General features: G+C 45.0%; 1 protein-coding gene across 1 annotated transcript; it reads left to right on the top strand.

Annotated features, from left to right (window-relative positions):
- Positions 1 to 67: 67 nt before the first annotated feature.
- Ufc1 (ubiquitin-fold modifier conjugating enzyme 1) lies at positions 68 to 14,231 on the top strand. The gene is made up of 7 exons (XM_070000245.1): positions 68 to 161; positions 9,385 to 9,674; positions 12,185 to 12,252; positions 12,477 to 12,540; positions 12,838 to 12,914; positions 13,507 to 13,597; positions 13,798 to 14,231. Exons 2-7 carry the CDS (start codon positions 9,552 to 9,554, stop codon positions 13,876 to 13,878), a joined length of 504 nt encoding a protein of 167 aa, XP_069856346.1. The 5' UTR covers positions 68 to 161; positions 9,385 to 9,551; the 3' UTR covers positions 13,879 to 14,231.
- Positions 14,232 to 14,855: the final 624 nt, after the last annotated feature.

The raw sequence follows: 14,855 nt of genomic DNA, 5'->3' as shown, positions 1-14,855 counted from the left end.
TCCCGGAACCCGGCCGGTTAGTGGCGGCTTCGAGGCCATAGTGAGGCATGAGCCGGAGTAGCCATGCTAGGTGAGGGCAGCCTGGCAGCGACATTAAGCGGCCAGCGGATAGCTTCACTTGGGGAAGAGAGAATAGGGATTGGCAGCCATCTTGCTTTGGGGTAAGCTGGCAACGCAGGTTTTTTTCTTAACGGCGGCTTGGCGGGGGGAGGTAATATGGAGTTGCGGGGCGAGGAGGGGCGGGGGTGGAGATGCGCATTCTTCACTGTGGAAGCGGCAGTGGCGTCAGAGCTGCCTGATGGCGACTTCCAGACCCACTGACAGACTGGGACGGCAGCCATGATGCATAAGGGCGGAACAGCACGGCCTCGGGTTGGCTCGTGAACCTGGGTGAAAGTTCAAGATCTGGCTTTGACCTTTGCTCGGAGCTTCCTGGTCACCCGGACGTTCCGTCTACCCGGACCCGGCGCCGAAAGCGCTTCCCAGATCGCCTCTCTTGGAAGCCATTCCTCCGGCGTTTGCCTTCTGACCACCGACTTGCTGCAGGACGCGCCGCCCGAGCTGAATCGCGTGGGGACTTGAATTGGGCCGGCGTGAGGGTGGGGGTGGCGGGGCGCGGCGGGTGGTGGGGTTCGCCGGCACCCGGGGGAGCTGTCAACCGCCAGGTATTGTGGAGGTGATGCTTCTGGCCCGTGAGATTAGGGAGGCGCCAGATTACGCAAAACCTTGTAAATTGATTTTGTCCCGAGGGCAATGAAGAGGCTTTTGAAGGGTCTAAGCCGAGGTGTGAACAACTATATTTGTAGTCTAGAAAGATCCCTGCTGGCCCGGCGGCGGCTGTGGGGCGCGGGCGTGTTGGTGCGTGCCGGTTGGTCCAGTTACTCCGGCTTTGAAGTGGGGGAAGTGGATGGGGTGTGGCTCAGAGGTTCGTGTGTATCATCTGTAAAGGCCTTTGGTGCAGTCCCCGTGAGCGACATTGCAAGGTGGAGGATGGCTTGGAAAGGACAAAGTTTAGAGGTGAGCACAATTGTAATGGTCTGCCCTCTAAAAGGGGGAGTGCTGATAGATAGATTGTATTTGGGAATATGAACATTCTGGTGTGGACAACTGGACCATACTGGTGACGTTTCTTCTAGTGTGGGGGGGGAAGGTATGGTTTGGGGGGGGTGTCTGTGGAATGGACAAATGAATGCTAAATAATGTGTAAAGCGAAAGGTTTGAGGTGTGTCTTTGTGCATCTAGATAGCTGTTGAAGCCGAAGAAGTGGGTAAAATGGCCCAGAGAGCCGGATACATAGCATGGCGAAAGGGAAGGAAGCTGAAAAGAGGACTGAAAATGAGCAAACAGACAAAAAGAAAACCAGGCGGAGCTGGGCGCTCGAGGCTCACGCCTGTAATCCTAGCTACCCAGGAGGCTGAGATCTGAGGATCGCGATTCAAGGCCAGGCTTGGCAGAGAAAGCCCACAAGACTCATCTCCAGTTAACCATCAGAAAACCGGGAATGGCGCTGTGGCTCAAATGGTAGAGCATTAGCATTAAGCGAAAAAAGCTCAAGGACAGTAAGCATGCCCTGAGTTCAAGCCCACGATCGACCAAAAAAATAAAACAGTTCTAGAGCTTTTTCAGCTCAGAAGGCTAGGAAGTGATATAAAGATATGTGGCAAGCAGAAGATTTCAAGTAACAGTCTACCTAAGGTTTCCTGTCCCCCTATGCTGCAGCCAGTTCTAATTGCTGCCTCTACTTCTGCACTCTAGTTCTTAATTCCCTGTAATTCCACTTACTGTCCCTGTTTTTAATTCTCTGATCAGCACATCACATCTGCATGTATGTCAACTCTGCACATAGCTACCATGTCCCTGTTTTATTTTTATTTTTTTAGTGTTCTATTTTTTTTTAATTGCGAAAATACCATACAGAGGGGTTACAATTACCTGGGCAAGATAATGAGTACAGGGGCTGGGAAGGTGGCTCAGTGGTAGAGTGTTTGCCTTGCATTCACGAAGCCCTGGGTTTGATTCCTCAGCACCACATAAGCAGAAAAAGCTGGAAGTGGCGCTGTGGCTCAAGCCACAGCCTTGAGCACTAGCCTTGAGCTGAAGAGCTGAGGGACAGTGCCCAGGCCAAGAGTTCAGGCACCATGACTGGCACAAAAAAAAAAAGATGAGTACATTTCTTATCAAGCATTGTTGCCTCCTTTGTTTCCCCTTCCCATCCCTTCTCATCTTCCCTCCCCCCCCACCTACCCCCGTTTTTATTTTTTGATGCTGAGGATCAAACCAAAGGATTCATTACGCTTTTCAAAGCCTTTGCTCCTTCTCAGCTTTACCAGAATTGATACCTTCTTTTGCCAGAATTGATATCTTCTCACCTCACACATTCTCTTAAAGAAGTGTTACAGGGCTGGGAAGGTGGCTCAGTGGTAGAGCACTTGCCTTGCATGCCTGAGGCCCTGGGTTCGATTCCTCAGCACCACATAAGCAAAAAGAAAAAAGCTGGAAGTAGCGCTGTGGCTCAAGTGGTAGAGTACTAGCCTTGAGCTGAAGAGCTGAGGGACAGCACCCAGGCTCAGTGTTCAGGCCCCACAACTGGACCTACCCCCACCCCCCAAAAAAAGAAATGTTATATGCTATAAACTTGAGAGTAGGGCTGGAAAGGAGAAATGGAGCATAATGGAAGGGGTGACAAGGATCAAGATACATTGTATCATAGCCTGACTTGTAGAATTGTAACCTCTTTGTACTATAACTAAATAATAAAATTTAAATAAATGAAAAAGTGTTCCATGTTGGAGCTAGAGGTGTGTCTCAATTGGTAGAATACTTGGCCGGTATGCTCCAAACTGAGTTTGATCCCAGTACCTCCCCCCAAAAAAGCTTATATATATTTAAATCTAGGTTGGGGGAATGGCTCATGCTTACTAAAGTCCCTGCCTAGTAAACATGAGATCTTGAGTTTAAACCCTGTACCACAAATATATATATATATATATATATACATACATACATATACATATAAATATATATGTATATCCTATTGTCAATCCACTGAGGGTCTCACAGTATACTACTGAACTACATCACCAGCACCTGCCATTTTGATCTGCTTCTTGGTTCCCACTAACCCTAATTCCTCCAGTTATTAATTTTGAAACCAGGTGTCATACTATCACCTCCACATCCAGTATGAAGCCTCTGAATTCATACCTACTTATAATCCCTGGGTTCAAACCTAGCTATAATCCCTGTTGGTGTATCCTGGTGCCTGAATAGAAACACAGAAGACACATTCATTTGCTGAATCCTAATAATCTGCCATCCAAACGTCCTCAACCCCAGTTCTGCCCCTCACTAATATGACATGGCAAGTTTCTTAACCTAAGTTTTTCTCACCTGTAAAAAGGGAAATGTAACACCTCTTGATCACTGTTTCTTTTGTGTGTACACACACAGGCTATACTGGTGCTCAAGGCCTCACACTCTTGGTTGGCTTTTCACTCTAGGTTGGCTTGAACTATACTCCCACTTTAATTTTTTTTCTACTTAGAAGATAAGAGCTTTATGGAGTTTTCAGCCTGGAGTGGCTTTTAATTTTAGTCCTCAGATTTCAGCCTTTTGAGTAGTTAGTATTACAGGCCTGAGCCACCGACACCCAGTTAGATCATTATTCTAATGATTATATTAAGTAATGTATGTGAAATGTTACAGCTGGGTGCTGGTGGCTCATGCCTGTAACCCTAGCTATTCAGGAAGCTGAGATCTGAAGATCAAGGTTCTAAGCCAGCCGAGGCAGAAGAGTCCCCATGAAACTTACCTCCAATTAACCACTCAAAAACCAGAAGTGAAGCTGTGGCTCTAAGAAGTAGATGTGCTGGGAAGATGACTCGGTAGAGTGCTTGCCTTGTGTGCATGAGGCCCTGGGTTTGATTCCTCAGCACCACATAAGCAGAAAAAGCCAGAAGAGACGCTGTGGCTCAAGTGGTTGAGGGGATAGCACCAAGGTCCAGAGTTCAGACCCCACAACCGGCCAAAAAAAAAAAGCATTAGCCTTCAGAAAAAAAAGCTCAGGGACAGTGCCCAGGCCCTGAGTTTAAGGCCCACAACCAACAAAAAAATGTTAGCACAGATCTTAGTGCTTGATAAACATTCCTTAATATTCATTTTATAAATACAACCGGACCCAAAAAATAAAAATAAATAAATACATAACATTCACCAAGTTTCAACAAAGTAGCAAGCTCTCTACTGCCCTCATGTGGATAATATTCGAGTCACTTTTTTGTTTTTTGTTTTTGTCGGTCACGGGGCTTGAACTCTGGGCCTGGGTGCTGTCCCTCAGCTCTTCAGCTCAAGGCTAGCACTCTACCACTTGAGCCACAGTGCCACTTCGGTTTTTTTCTTTTTGCTTATGTGGTGCTGAGGAATTGAACCCAGGGCTTCATGCATGCAAGGCAAGCGCTCTACCACTCAGCCACCTTCCCAGCCCCTGGTTGGGTGTTTTTTGTTTGTTTTTGTTTTTAATCCAGAGCTAGGAGGTGAGTAGAAGGAATATTCTCGGCTGAGTAAAAGATAACTTGAGAAAGTCCTAAAGAAGCAAAAAGATTACAACTTAGAGGACTAAATTATAATGGAATGAACAGTTGGATTAGCTTCTAGATCTTTTTTTTATCTCAGTGCTTACTAATTGTTTTTTAATCACCATTTAGTATTTTACTAAGAATCAGTAACCTTAGTTTTTGGTTTCCAGAATTCAAGATGAAGTACTTTCCTCTTTGAAAATACAGATATTTGCATTATTTTGGTTTTCTCAGATTATGTGAAGGGGATGCAATTTAATAGTTCTGATTTGCTGGGCGCCGGTGGCTAATGCCTGTAATTCTAGCTACTGAGGAGGCTGAGATGTGAGGATCATGGTTCAAAGCCAGCCCAGGCAGAAAAGTCTTTGAGACTCTTATTTCCAATAAACCACTAGAAAACCGAAGTGGCGCTGTGGCTCAAGCGGTAGAGCGCTCGCCTTGAGCTGAAGAACGCAGAGATAGTGCCCAAGCCCAGAGTTCAAGCCCCACAACTGACCAAAAAAAAAAAAAGTTTGGATTTCTGGAATTCTATATGTCCATGCCCATGACTCTAAATTCATTTAAAACACTAAGAGTCCTGGCAGTTTTTGTTTTTATACTGGGGTTTAAACTTGGGGTCTGGAGCTTACAGAGCAGGCACTCAACCTTTTGAGCCACACCTACACTGTTTTGCTTGTTTTAGTTATTTTTCAGTAGTGTGTCATAATTTGCCCTTAGTAACCTCAGACCACAATCCTACTTTGGCCTTCCATGTTACTGGAATCACAGGCATGCTTCCCATGTAGCTAGAGGTGTGAGCCACCATACCTAGCCCTAAAGTATAATTTTTTTGAGTGTCTGCCAGTCCTGGGACTTGGACTCAGGGCATAGACACTGTCCCTGAGGCTTTTTTGCTCAAACCTTGAGTTCAAGTGGTAGAGCACTAGCCTTGAGCAAAAAAACTCACAGACATTGCCCAGGTCCTGAGTTCAAGTACCAGTACCAGTACAAAAAAAAAAGGCAAAGAAACAGGAAAATAAGGGCTGGGAAGGTGGCTCAGTGGTAGAGTGCTTGCCTTGCAAGCCTGAGGCCCTGGGTTCGATTCCTCAGCACCACATAAGCAAAAAGAAAAAAGCCAGAAGTGGAGCTGTGGCTCAAGTGGTAGAGCACTAGCCTTGAGCTGAAGAGCTGAGGGACAGCGCCCAGCTCCAGAGTTCAGGCCCCATAACCGGACCCAAAAGAAAAAAAAGAAACAGGAAAATAAAAATTAAACACAGTCGGGCTGGGAAGGTAGCTCAGTGGTACAGCGCTTGCCTTGCATGCATGAGGCCCTGGGCTCGATTCCTTAGCACCACATAAGCAAAAAGAAAAAAACCGGAAATGGCTCTGTGGCTCAAGTGGTAGAGCGCTAGCCTTGAGCTGAAGAGCTGAGAGACAGTGCCCAGGCCCAGAGTTCAGGCCCCAGGACTGGACCAAAAAAACAAAACAAAACAAACAAAATTAAACAGTGTCCATAGTTTCAAAGTATCTGTAGATGATATTAATCCCTCAGAAAGTCCCATGCACAGGTCAGCCTTAAAGACAGGGAATTGAACTTTTCATACATATGCTTCACTGTGCTTGCTACTAGTCTCTCCTTGTGTTTTTAGAAACAGATTCAGTATGGATTACTCTGCACTAACCCCCCTAACCTCTCACATCCCTACTGTTTATTTCATAATGGCTTGGAGATGGTAGAAAGGCATATTAATTGATTAAGGATGTAACTTCTAAAGCCAAAGTATACTTGGAATTGAATACCAGGCTGTCATTTAGTTACTGAGTGATAGGTGTTCTTCTATTTGAACCTCAAGGTGCTTCAGTTGTTTGAAATGCAATTGAGATAATAAAAGTAAGCCAGGTACTGGTGGCTCATACCTGTAATCTTAGCTATTCAGAAGGCTGAGATCTGATGATAACAGTTCAAAGCCAGCGCAGGCAGAAAAGTTCCTGTGAGACTCTTATTCTCCAATTAACCACCAGAAAACTGGAAGTGATGCTGTGTCTCTAAGTGCTAGCCTTGAGCAAAAGAGCTCAGGGACAGTACTCAGGCCCTGAGTTCAAGCCCCACAACTGACAAACAATAATAATAGTGAAAGTATCCACACTGGAGCCGTTACAAGTATTCAATCAGCTACTCTATTTAAAATGTAAAACAGTGCCTAATCCTTAGTAAAACACTCTAAATTTTAGTTACTATTGTTTTCTTTACCAAGTGATTCTAATTCTCATAGCATTGGGAATCCAATTCCCATAGCATAACAAAGACTAACCTATAATTTACAATAATTCTTTGTTGAAGTCTCCAGGATAATGAAAGACATTAACAACAACAAAAATAATTCCAAAATTGGGTTCTCATCAACTGATAGAGGGGCTAATTTCTTTAATACAGTATTTATTTCTTCTTCAGTCCCAGCTGCTGCCTTTCCCATGATGATTGATAATGAGACTCAACTATTTTCAGAGGCTTTTACATGTTCTACTTCACCAAACAATGAGAATATCATAAACAGCTACTCATAATTGAACTCTTCCTCTGGAAAAAAAAAAGTGAACCTTAGCTCTTTAGTATTTTTAATTTTCCCTTCTGATCTCCTGTGAGAATTACTTAAAAAACAGCAAGCTAAACCCACTATTTAAACACTCTTAGCTAGGCATAGGGAACACACTCCATAACCACAGCACTCAGGAGGCACAGGACAGAGCATCATGAGTTTGAAGCCAGAATGGACTACACAGTGAATTCAAGACCAATTTGGGCTACCTACAAAATAACCAAAACAGGAAGCAGCCCTGTAGCTCAAACGGTAGAGTGCTTGCCTTGAGCTGAAGAGTGCAGGGACAGCGCCAAAGCCCAGAGTTCAAGCCCCATGACCGACCAAAAAAAAAAAAATGACCAAAACAAACAAAAAAACACATGTTTTTCTAGGAAAAATTTGCATTCCTGGCTTACACCTGTGAACCTAGCCTAGCTTCAGTAGGCTGAGATCTGAGGATCATGGTTTGAAGCCAGCCTACACAGGAAAGTTGATGGGACTCTTACCTTCAATAAATTAAAAAAAAAAAAAAGCCAGAAGTAGAGCTGTGGTTTCAGTGGCAGCCTGCTACCCTTGAGCAAAAGAAACTCAGAGATATCACCCAGGCTCTGAGTTCAAGCTCCAGGACAGGCAAAAACAAAAACAAAAAACAAAAAAAAAAACCTATTGCCATTTATTTATTTGAATGTCATCCCCAAATCCTATTATATATGTTATGGCATTGCATATACAGTTACAGTAATCCCATAAGAATTACTTTCTTCTTGGGCTGGGAAGGTAGCTCAGTGGTAGAGCGCTTGCCTTACATGCATGAGGCCCTGGGTTTGATTCCTCAGCACCACATAAGCAAAAAGAAAAAAGCCGGAAGTGGCGCTGTGGCTCAAGTGGTAGAGTGCTAGCCTTGAGCTGAAGAGCTCAGGGATAGTGCCCAGGCCTAGATAGAGTTCAGGCCCCATGACCGACCCCTCCCCCCCAAAAAAGAATTATTTTCTTTTTATGGGTGAGAAAATGCACAGAGTAACGGCACAAAGTGTTGTGACAAATAAATTGTAAAGCCACATTCCAAATCTCTTCTCTGTACCATACCTCATGGCCACACCTAAAATGAAATCTTTTTCCTGGGAGATAATTTTCAGAAGAAGTAATAGAAAGCTTTGACTTAGGTGTACCTAATACCTTTTTATTTGCTTAGTTTTATTTATTTAGTGGGCTTAAACTTGATATCTTGTACTTGGTAGGTAGGTACATTTGAGCAACACTCATAGGCTCAATAGCCACTGTTTTTAATGAAAGATGTATATAACATCCTGATAAATGACAAAACCTATACGATCATCTCAAAAATGCATTAAAAAGGAAAAAGCATTAAACACATCTATTTGTGACTTTTTTTTGGGGGGGTGAGAGGGGCATCAGTCATGGGGCTTGAGCTCAGGGCCTGGACCCTGTCCCTGAGCTCAAGGCTAGTGCTCTACCACTTTGAGCCACAGCACCACTTCCGGTTTTATGATGGTTAACTGGAGACAAGGGTCTTACAACCTTCTTGCCCTGGCTGGCTTTAAGAATTTTCAACATACAAGGAATGGATGGGAACTTCCTTAATGGAATGATATGATTCCTTCCTGAATAAAATAATTCCTCCTCAAAAAGTGGGTCACTTGAATGGAGGGAAGAAATGTAGTCATTGTATTCATAGACACATACATTATGTAAAAAATGAACTATGCAACTTGTGAACAGGGACAGGAGGAGGAAAATGGGGAAAAGAGAAGGAGTGACATTACATTGTCCAAGAAGCATTGTACTGCATTACCTGAATTATGGAATTGCAAACCCTTTTGTAATACTTAATATAATAAAAGGATCTAGTTTGGAACCCTCTCCCTTCCCCCCTCCCCTCCCCTCCCCCCCCCCCCGCCAATTTCTCTCTCTTCTCCCGCCCCTCCCTCCCGCCTCCCCTCTCTCTTTCTCTTTCCCTCTTTTCTCTTTTTGTGGCCGGTCCTGAAGCTTGAAGTCAGAATCTGTGCTCGAGGCTAGTGCTTTTGCACTTGAGGCACAAAGCCACTTCCGGCTTTTTGGTAGTTAATTGCAGATTGGAGCGTGAGCCACCGGTGTTGTTTTGGTGATGGGATTTTCTGCGATTGCTTCTCTGAGCATGAACGGAAGTTACTCTGAATCATCTCTCTGGAGATTTAATGATAGATGCCGTATTCACAACCGAACAATCTGTTTCCCTTCTGTTCTTCCCCAAGCACACACAAGCAGGTGGCAAATCCGCCTCTGCTTCCAGAAAATAGAGAACATCCTCTGAAGCTTTCAAACGACGGAACGCTGCACCTTCCCACAGTAAAAATGGCTGCGCCCTGAGTGTAAGTCGCTAGCAACGCCACTTCCGCATTTCTTTTTGCCCTGGAAAAAGATGGCGGATGAGGCCACCCGACGGGTCGTGTCTGAAATCCCAGTGCTGAAGACTAACGCCGGACCTCGAGATCGGGAATTGTGGGTGCAGCGACTCAAGGAGGAATACCAGTCCCTTATCCGGGTCAGTTGTGCTCCCATAGTCAACTGCGTTGCAAAAGGAGCTGCGGGGAATCGGGTGTCCTCAGGAATAGTCTCCGGGCGGAAGCCGCTTCCGGTTTTTAAATGTAACAAATGTAAAGACTTGAAACGCTAGTGGGGCTGGGGGGATTGTGGAATAGTAGTGATGGGGAGGAGGCAGAATTCAGGGTAGAAGTATACCAGCGGCTCTACCTTGTAGACAAAACCAGCAGTGTTTTAGGGTTGCATCTCCCTGGAAGGTGACGTGTCTTTTGGGCCCCAGGTGTTTGCTGTAGTGGATGTATGGGAGTTGGTTTAAAGTACTCCTTAAGGTCCTAAGTACTAGCGCGTCTCTGCCCCCTACTTCGCCCTTCACGAGAGAGCCGCATGTTAGGGTTGTAATTTTTAAGGTGTTAGTTGTAGAGAGTGGAGCTTGTAGTTAAGAAATGAGCCACATCACTCCTAGAACCTGGAGAGGGATACAAGGCCAAAAAAGTTGGCTCTTACCTAAGTAAAGAAACATTATTATACAATTTTATATTTGAAGGAGTGAAATAGGGTGTTTGGAGAGCATAAAGAGATACTTAGACCAGCTTGTGTTTGGTCAGGAAGGCTTACTGGAAGTAGTTACACTTGAGAATTAAGGATAAACATAAATTAGCCTGATATAAAAATAGGAGAGGGGCTGGGAAGGTGGCTCAGCGGTAGAGTGCTTGCCTTGCATGCCTGAGGCCCTGGGTTTGATTCCTCAGCCCCACATAAGCAAAAAGAAAAAAAGCCGGAAGTGGCGCTGTGGCTCAAGTGGTAGAGCCCTAGCCTTGAGCTGAAAAGCTGAGGGACAGTGTTCAGGCCCAGAGTTCAGGCCCAACGACCGGACCCCCCCCAAAAAAAATAGGAGAAGGGGGGCTGGGAAGGTGGCTCAGTGGTAAAGTGCTTGCCTTGCATGCATGAGACCCTGGGTTCGATTCCTCAGCACCACATAAGCAGAAAAAGCCAGAAATGGGGCTGAGGCTCAGGTGGTAGAGTGCTAGTCTACAGCTGAAGAGCTGGGGGACAGCGCCCAGGCCCAGAGTTCAGGCCCCACAACCGACCAAAAAAAAAAAAAAATAGGAGAAGGTGGCTGGGAGTGTGGATTGGTGGCAGAGTGCTTGCCTTGCATGCATGAAGCCCTGGGTTTGATTCCTCAGTACCACATAAACAGAAAAGACCAGAAGTGGCACTGTGGCTCAAGTGGTAGAGAGCTAGCCTTGAGCAAAAAGAAGTTCAGGGACAGTGCTCAGGCCCCTGAGTTCAAGCTCCAGGACTGGCAAGAGAGAGAGAGAGAGAGAGAGACAGAGTAGGAGGAGGATACTCAAGGCACCAAGACACCAGCAAAGGCATGTAAACTAGCACCAGTGTGGTGTGTATAAAGAAACAAGTACAAAGTTGCTAAAGCATTAAGTGTGAGGCAGGGAGTAGTAAATAATACTGTGGAAGGGGGTGGAGATTTGAGCACTTGAGTATTACTTTGAAGCTTGGGATATCTTTCAAGGATTTTAAGCTGAGGAATGGTTAAGATTTGGGTTTAAATCATTCACAGTGGCATTAGAGAGAAAAGTATAATCAACAGGTAGAAAAGCTTGAAGGTAGGAGACAAGCTAAGAGCCTGTCATTAATCCAAGTGCAAGATGATTGTGTAAACGAGGCAGTTGTAATGAGGTCAGAGAAGAGTTACAGAAGAATCAACAGAACATCATGAAGAATTTGTAGGGTAAAAGAGAAGGAGTATGAAAGATTATTGCCAAGCTTTTGGGTTGGGTGACACAACCACCTGAGATTGAAAATGTAAAAAGACAAGGGGGTGTGAAGAATAGTATAAATTCCAGGTGGAAGTGCTGTGTTTTAGTTATCTGTTAAACTAAGGCAAAAGTTTGAACACACAGTTAAATACTCAAACATTAAGTTCTGATAGAAGATCTGAACTAAAGATAAATACTTGGGAATTATTAGTTCATGAGTGCTAATAGAAGCCAGCACCATCAGGGGTTCTCCAGGAAGGGAATAACTATAAAGTGAATTATGGGATCAGTGCAAACACTAAGGGAAGTAAGAAAAGAACCTAGAAAATACTTACCAAAATTTTGTGTCTGCTAAGTTGGGTGGAACCCAGGCATTCTATTCACTGCAGACAAGCCCCAACTTAACCAGTGTAACCTTTTCTTCTGCTTTGCTTACATCAGAAAGTAATAACACTTGGGCTGGGAAGGTGGCTCAGTGGTAGAGTACTCGCCTTACATGCATGAGGCCCTGGGTTCAATTCCTCAGCATCACATAAGCAGAAAAAAAGCCGGAAGTGGCACTGTAGCTCATGGTAGAGCACTAGTGAAGAGCTGAGGGACGGCGCTCAGGCCCACAGTTCAGGCCCTATGACTGACAAAAAAGAAAGAAAGGAAGTAATAACACTTTTCTTTCAAAGGGAGTGGGCTTCCCTTGGTCCTGATTCCGTCCTCAAAGATCTCATTTTTTTGCTTTCAGTATGTGGAGAACAACAAGAATGCAGACAATGATTGGTTTCGACTGGAGTCCAACAAGGAAGGAACCCGGTAGGCAGACCCTCTTGGAAGTTGTGAGATGGGAGTCTTACCTGGCTTCAGCAATTTGGCATCCCAAGGCCCATGGCCAGAGCTGCCATGCATTGTGTTATTACATCTACTTTCATAGCTCCAGTGCTACCCCATAACTCTTTCAGTTTGGAGGCCTAAACCGATATGTCATTCAAGTATAATGAGAATGGGATAATTGGAGTAAGGTTTGGTCTTTGTTACAGGTGGTTTGGAAAGTGCTGGTACATCCATGACCTCCTCAAATATGAGTTTAACATCGAGTTTGACGTGAGTGTGATGGAGTGGGAAATATGAAGGTTAGTAGAGTGGGATAAATTAGGTGATTGTTAACCAGCTACCCTTTCTTGATGAGTCCAAAGAAAACTTTAAAAATGGAAGGGGCAAGCTGAGATTTGAAGCCAGCAAAAGTTAAATTACTAATTTCTATGTCCAGAATGCTGACATGTACATATTGTTTGGGGAGTTTGCTAAACATTTTAGTTCACCAAAGAAATGTGTGTTTGATTAGATTAGTTCCTTTCTATTCTGATTCTCTGTTTTATGAAAGCTTTGTAATTCCTCCAGATTCCTATCACATATCCCACTACTGCTCCAGAAATTGCAGTACCTGAGCTGGATGGGAAAACAGCAAAGATGTACAGGTAGGACTGAATAGATGAGAAAGAACCTCAGGGAATAGCTCGAGGCAGAAAATTTTCCCAAAGTATGCTGGCCTCCCTCTACCAAACCTGACACTGACTTTCTACTTAGCTTTTTTTGTGTGGTTTGTTTTCCAGTCATGGGCTTGAACTCAGGGTCTGGGCACTGTCCCTGAGCATTTTCACTCATGGCTAGCCCTTTACTACTTTGAGCCACAGTGCCACTTCCAATTTTCTGATGGTTAACAGGAAATAACAATCTCACAGACTTTCCTGCCTGGGTTGGCTTTGAACCACAATCCTCAGATCTCACCTTTCTTAGCGTGTTTACCCAACTTTCTGATGTAAGCAAAGGAGAGGAAAGGTAAGTAGGGGCTTGTCTGCAGTGAATAGAATGCCTGGGCTCCACCTAATTTAGCAGACACAAAATTTTGATAAGTATTTTCTGGGTTCTTTTTTTACTTCCCTTACAGGCATGAGTTACCAGCACTGGACCTCTTCTTTTGATCTCTACTAATCTTCCTGTGCTTTCAAAGACTATTGGGCATTATGGTAAAATTTCCATGTCAACATCTTCCTCTTGTCCTTCTCATAGGGGTGGCAAAATATGCCTGACTGATCACTTCAAACCTTTGTGGGCCAGAAATGTACCCAAATTTGGACTAGCTCATCTCATGGCCCTTGGGGTAAGTTTTGTATATTTGATGCATGAGATGCAGAGAGAGGGTTCAGGTCCTGAGCAGTAAAAGAAAAGTAGCTACGATTAAACAAGGAATAAAATGTTGTTCCTTGGACATGTTCTCTCAGAATCTCTCCAGGAAGGAATTTCTGATGGAACAACAAGAGGCATTGATGGGATGGTAATAGGCTCTCCCTTGTGTTGCAGCTGGGTCCATGGCTGGCAGTGGAAATCCCTGATCTGATTCAGAAGGGCGTGATCCAGCACAAAGAGAAATGCAACCAATGAAGGATCAAGTTACTGAGGCAGGACAAAAGAACCTTTGTCCCTCAGCCTATGTTCTGTTTTCTTGTGCATCACTTTTCTTACTCATTAGACTGCCTCCCCTTACACCCCTCCATTTCTGGTAGCTTCTTAGTAGAAGCTGCAGCAGACATCGCTGTGGTTAAAACCCAACAAATGTTGCCTCTAAGTTAGGATGCACAGAGTGGGGAAAGACTTGAGTCTTGAAACACCAAGAGGCAGTTTATATCCCTTCCCCCAAGGTCCTCAGTCTTGGATGCATAGGTTTAACTGACAATGAGTGCATAGCCCTTTTTGGTTTCTGGAGTCAACTCATCAATAAAAGCTGCTTCCTGTCATGACTGTGGTTCTCATTGGTGGCTGTTAACTTGGTGAGCAGGCTAAATAAAGCTGGAGCCACATGGACTGTATTGGTTGGGAGGAAGGAAAAAACTGGATGCTCTGGTGAGGAACTGGCCAAGGAAAGAAAATCTGATTGCTGTCTGTGCTGCTGCTGCCATCTGCTTTTGCACTTCAGTAGTGTGCTAAGCCCTATGTTTGAGTCTGTTCGGAGCTTGAACAATAGTTTGGTAGGTCAAGCATTTCCTACCCTTGAGGGATCCTCCCTTTTCTTCTGCTCTCCACGGGGCTGCAGGCAGGACTTAGGCCTGCAGCTTGTCGCACTGGCATCCCAACCGGCTGTGAAGCATCTATGCTACGAACCTCTCAGCCATTCTTCAGTTGTCAGATCTCCAGCTCTATGTGCCACAGGACCGTCGTCAGGAGCCCAGCCCTCAAAGATTTGCTTTGGAGCCTTGGTTTAAAGACCACCTTGGGCAGGGCTGGGAACTAGCGGTTCTAAAGTTGGCTGCGTTTCCATGGTGTCGGCCGTGGAGCCGTGGGGGCGGGCTCACGCAAGCGCCCTGGAGGCGGGTGGGAGGATTCTGAGCGTGGGTGCGCAGGCGCTTTGACAGACCGTGAAG

This window comes from Dipodomys merriami, unplaced genomic scaffold (genome assembly GCF_024711535.1).
Source record: "Dipodomys merriami isolate MVZ:Mamm:240054 unplaced genomic scaffold, mDipMer1.0.p SCAF_56, whole genome shotgun sequence".
Taxonomy (NCBI): domain Eukaryota; kingdom Metazoa; phylum Chordata; class Mammalia; order Rodentia; family Heteromyidae; genus Dipodomys; species Dipodomys merriami.
Note: the sequence above shows the minus strand (reverse complement) of the source record. Positions and strands in the feature narration are given on the sequence as shown.

What these genes read in the sequence shown, in the direction of transcription:
- Ufc1 (XM_070000245.1), top strand. Translation starts at nt 9,552, where the DNA reads ATGGCGGATGAGGCCACCCGACGGGTCGTGTCTGAAATCCCAGTGCTG. An exon ending in AAAACAGCAAAGATGTACAG is followed by an intron (nt 12,915 to 13,506) that starts GTAGGACTGAAT and finishes TCCTTCTCATAG; the next exon opens with GGGTGGCAAAATATGCCTGA. An exon ending in CTCATCTCATGGCCCTTGGG is followed by an intron (nt 13,598 to 13,797) that starts GTAAGTTTTGTA and finishes CTTGTGTTGCAG; the next exon opens with CTGGGTCCATGGCTGGCAGT.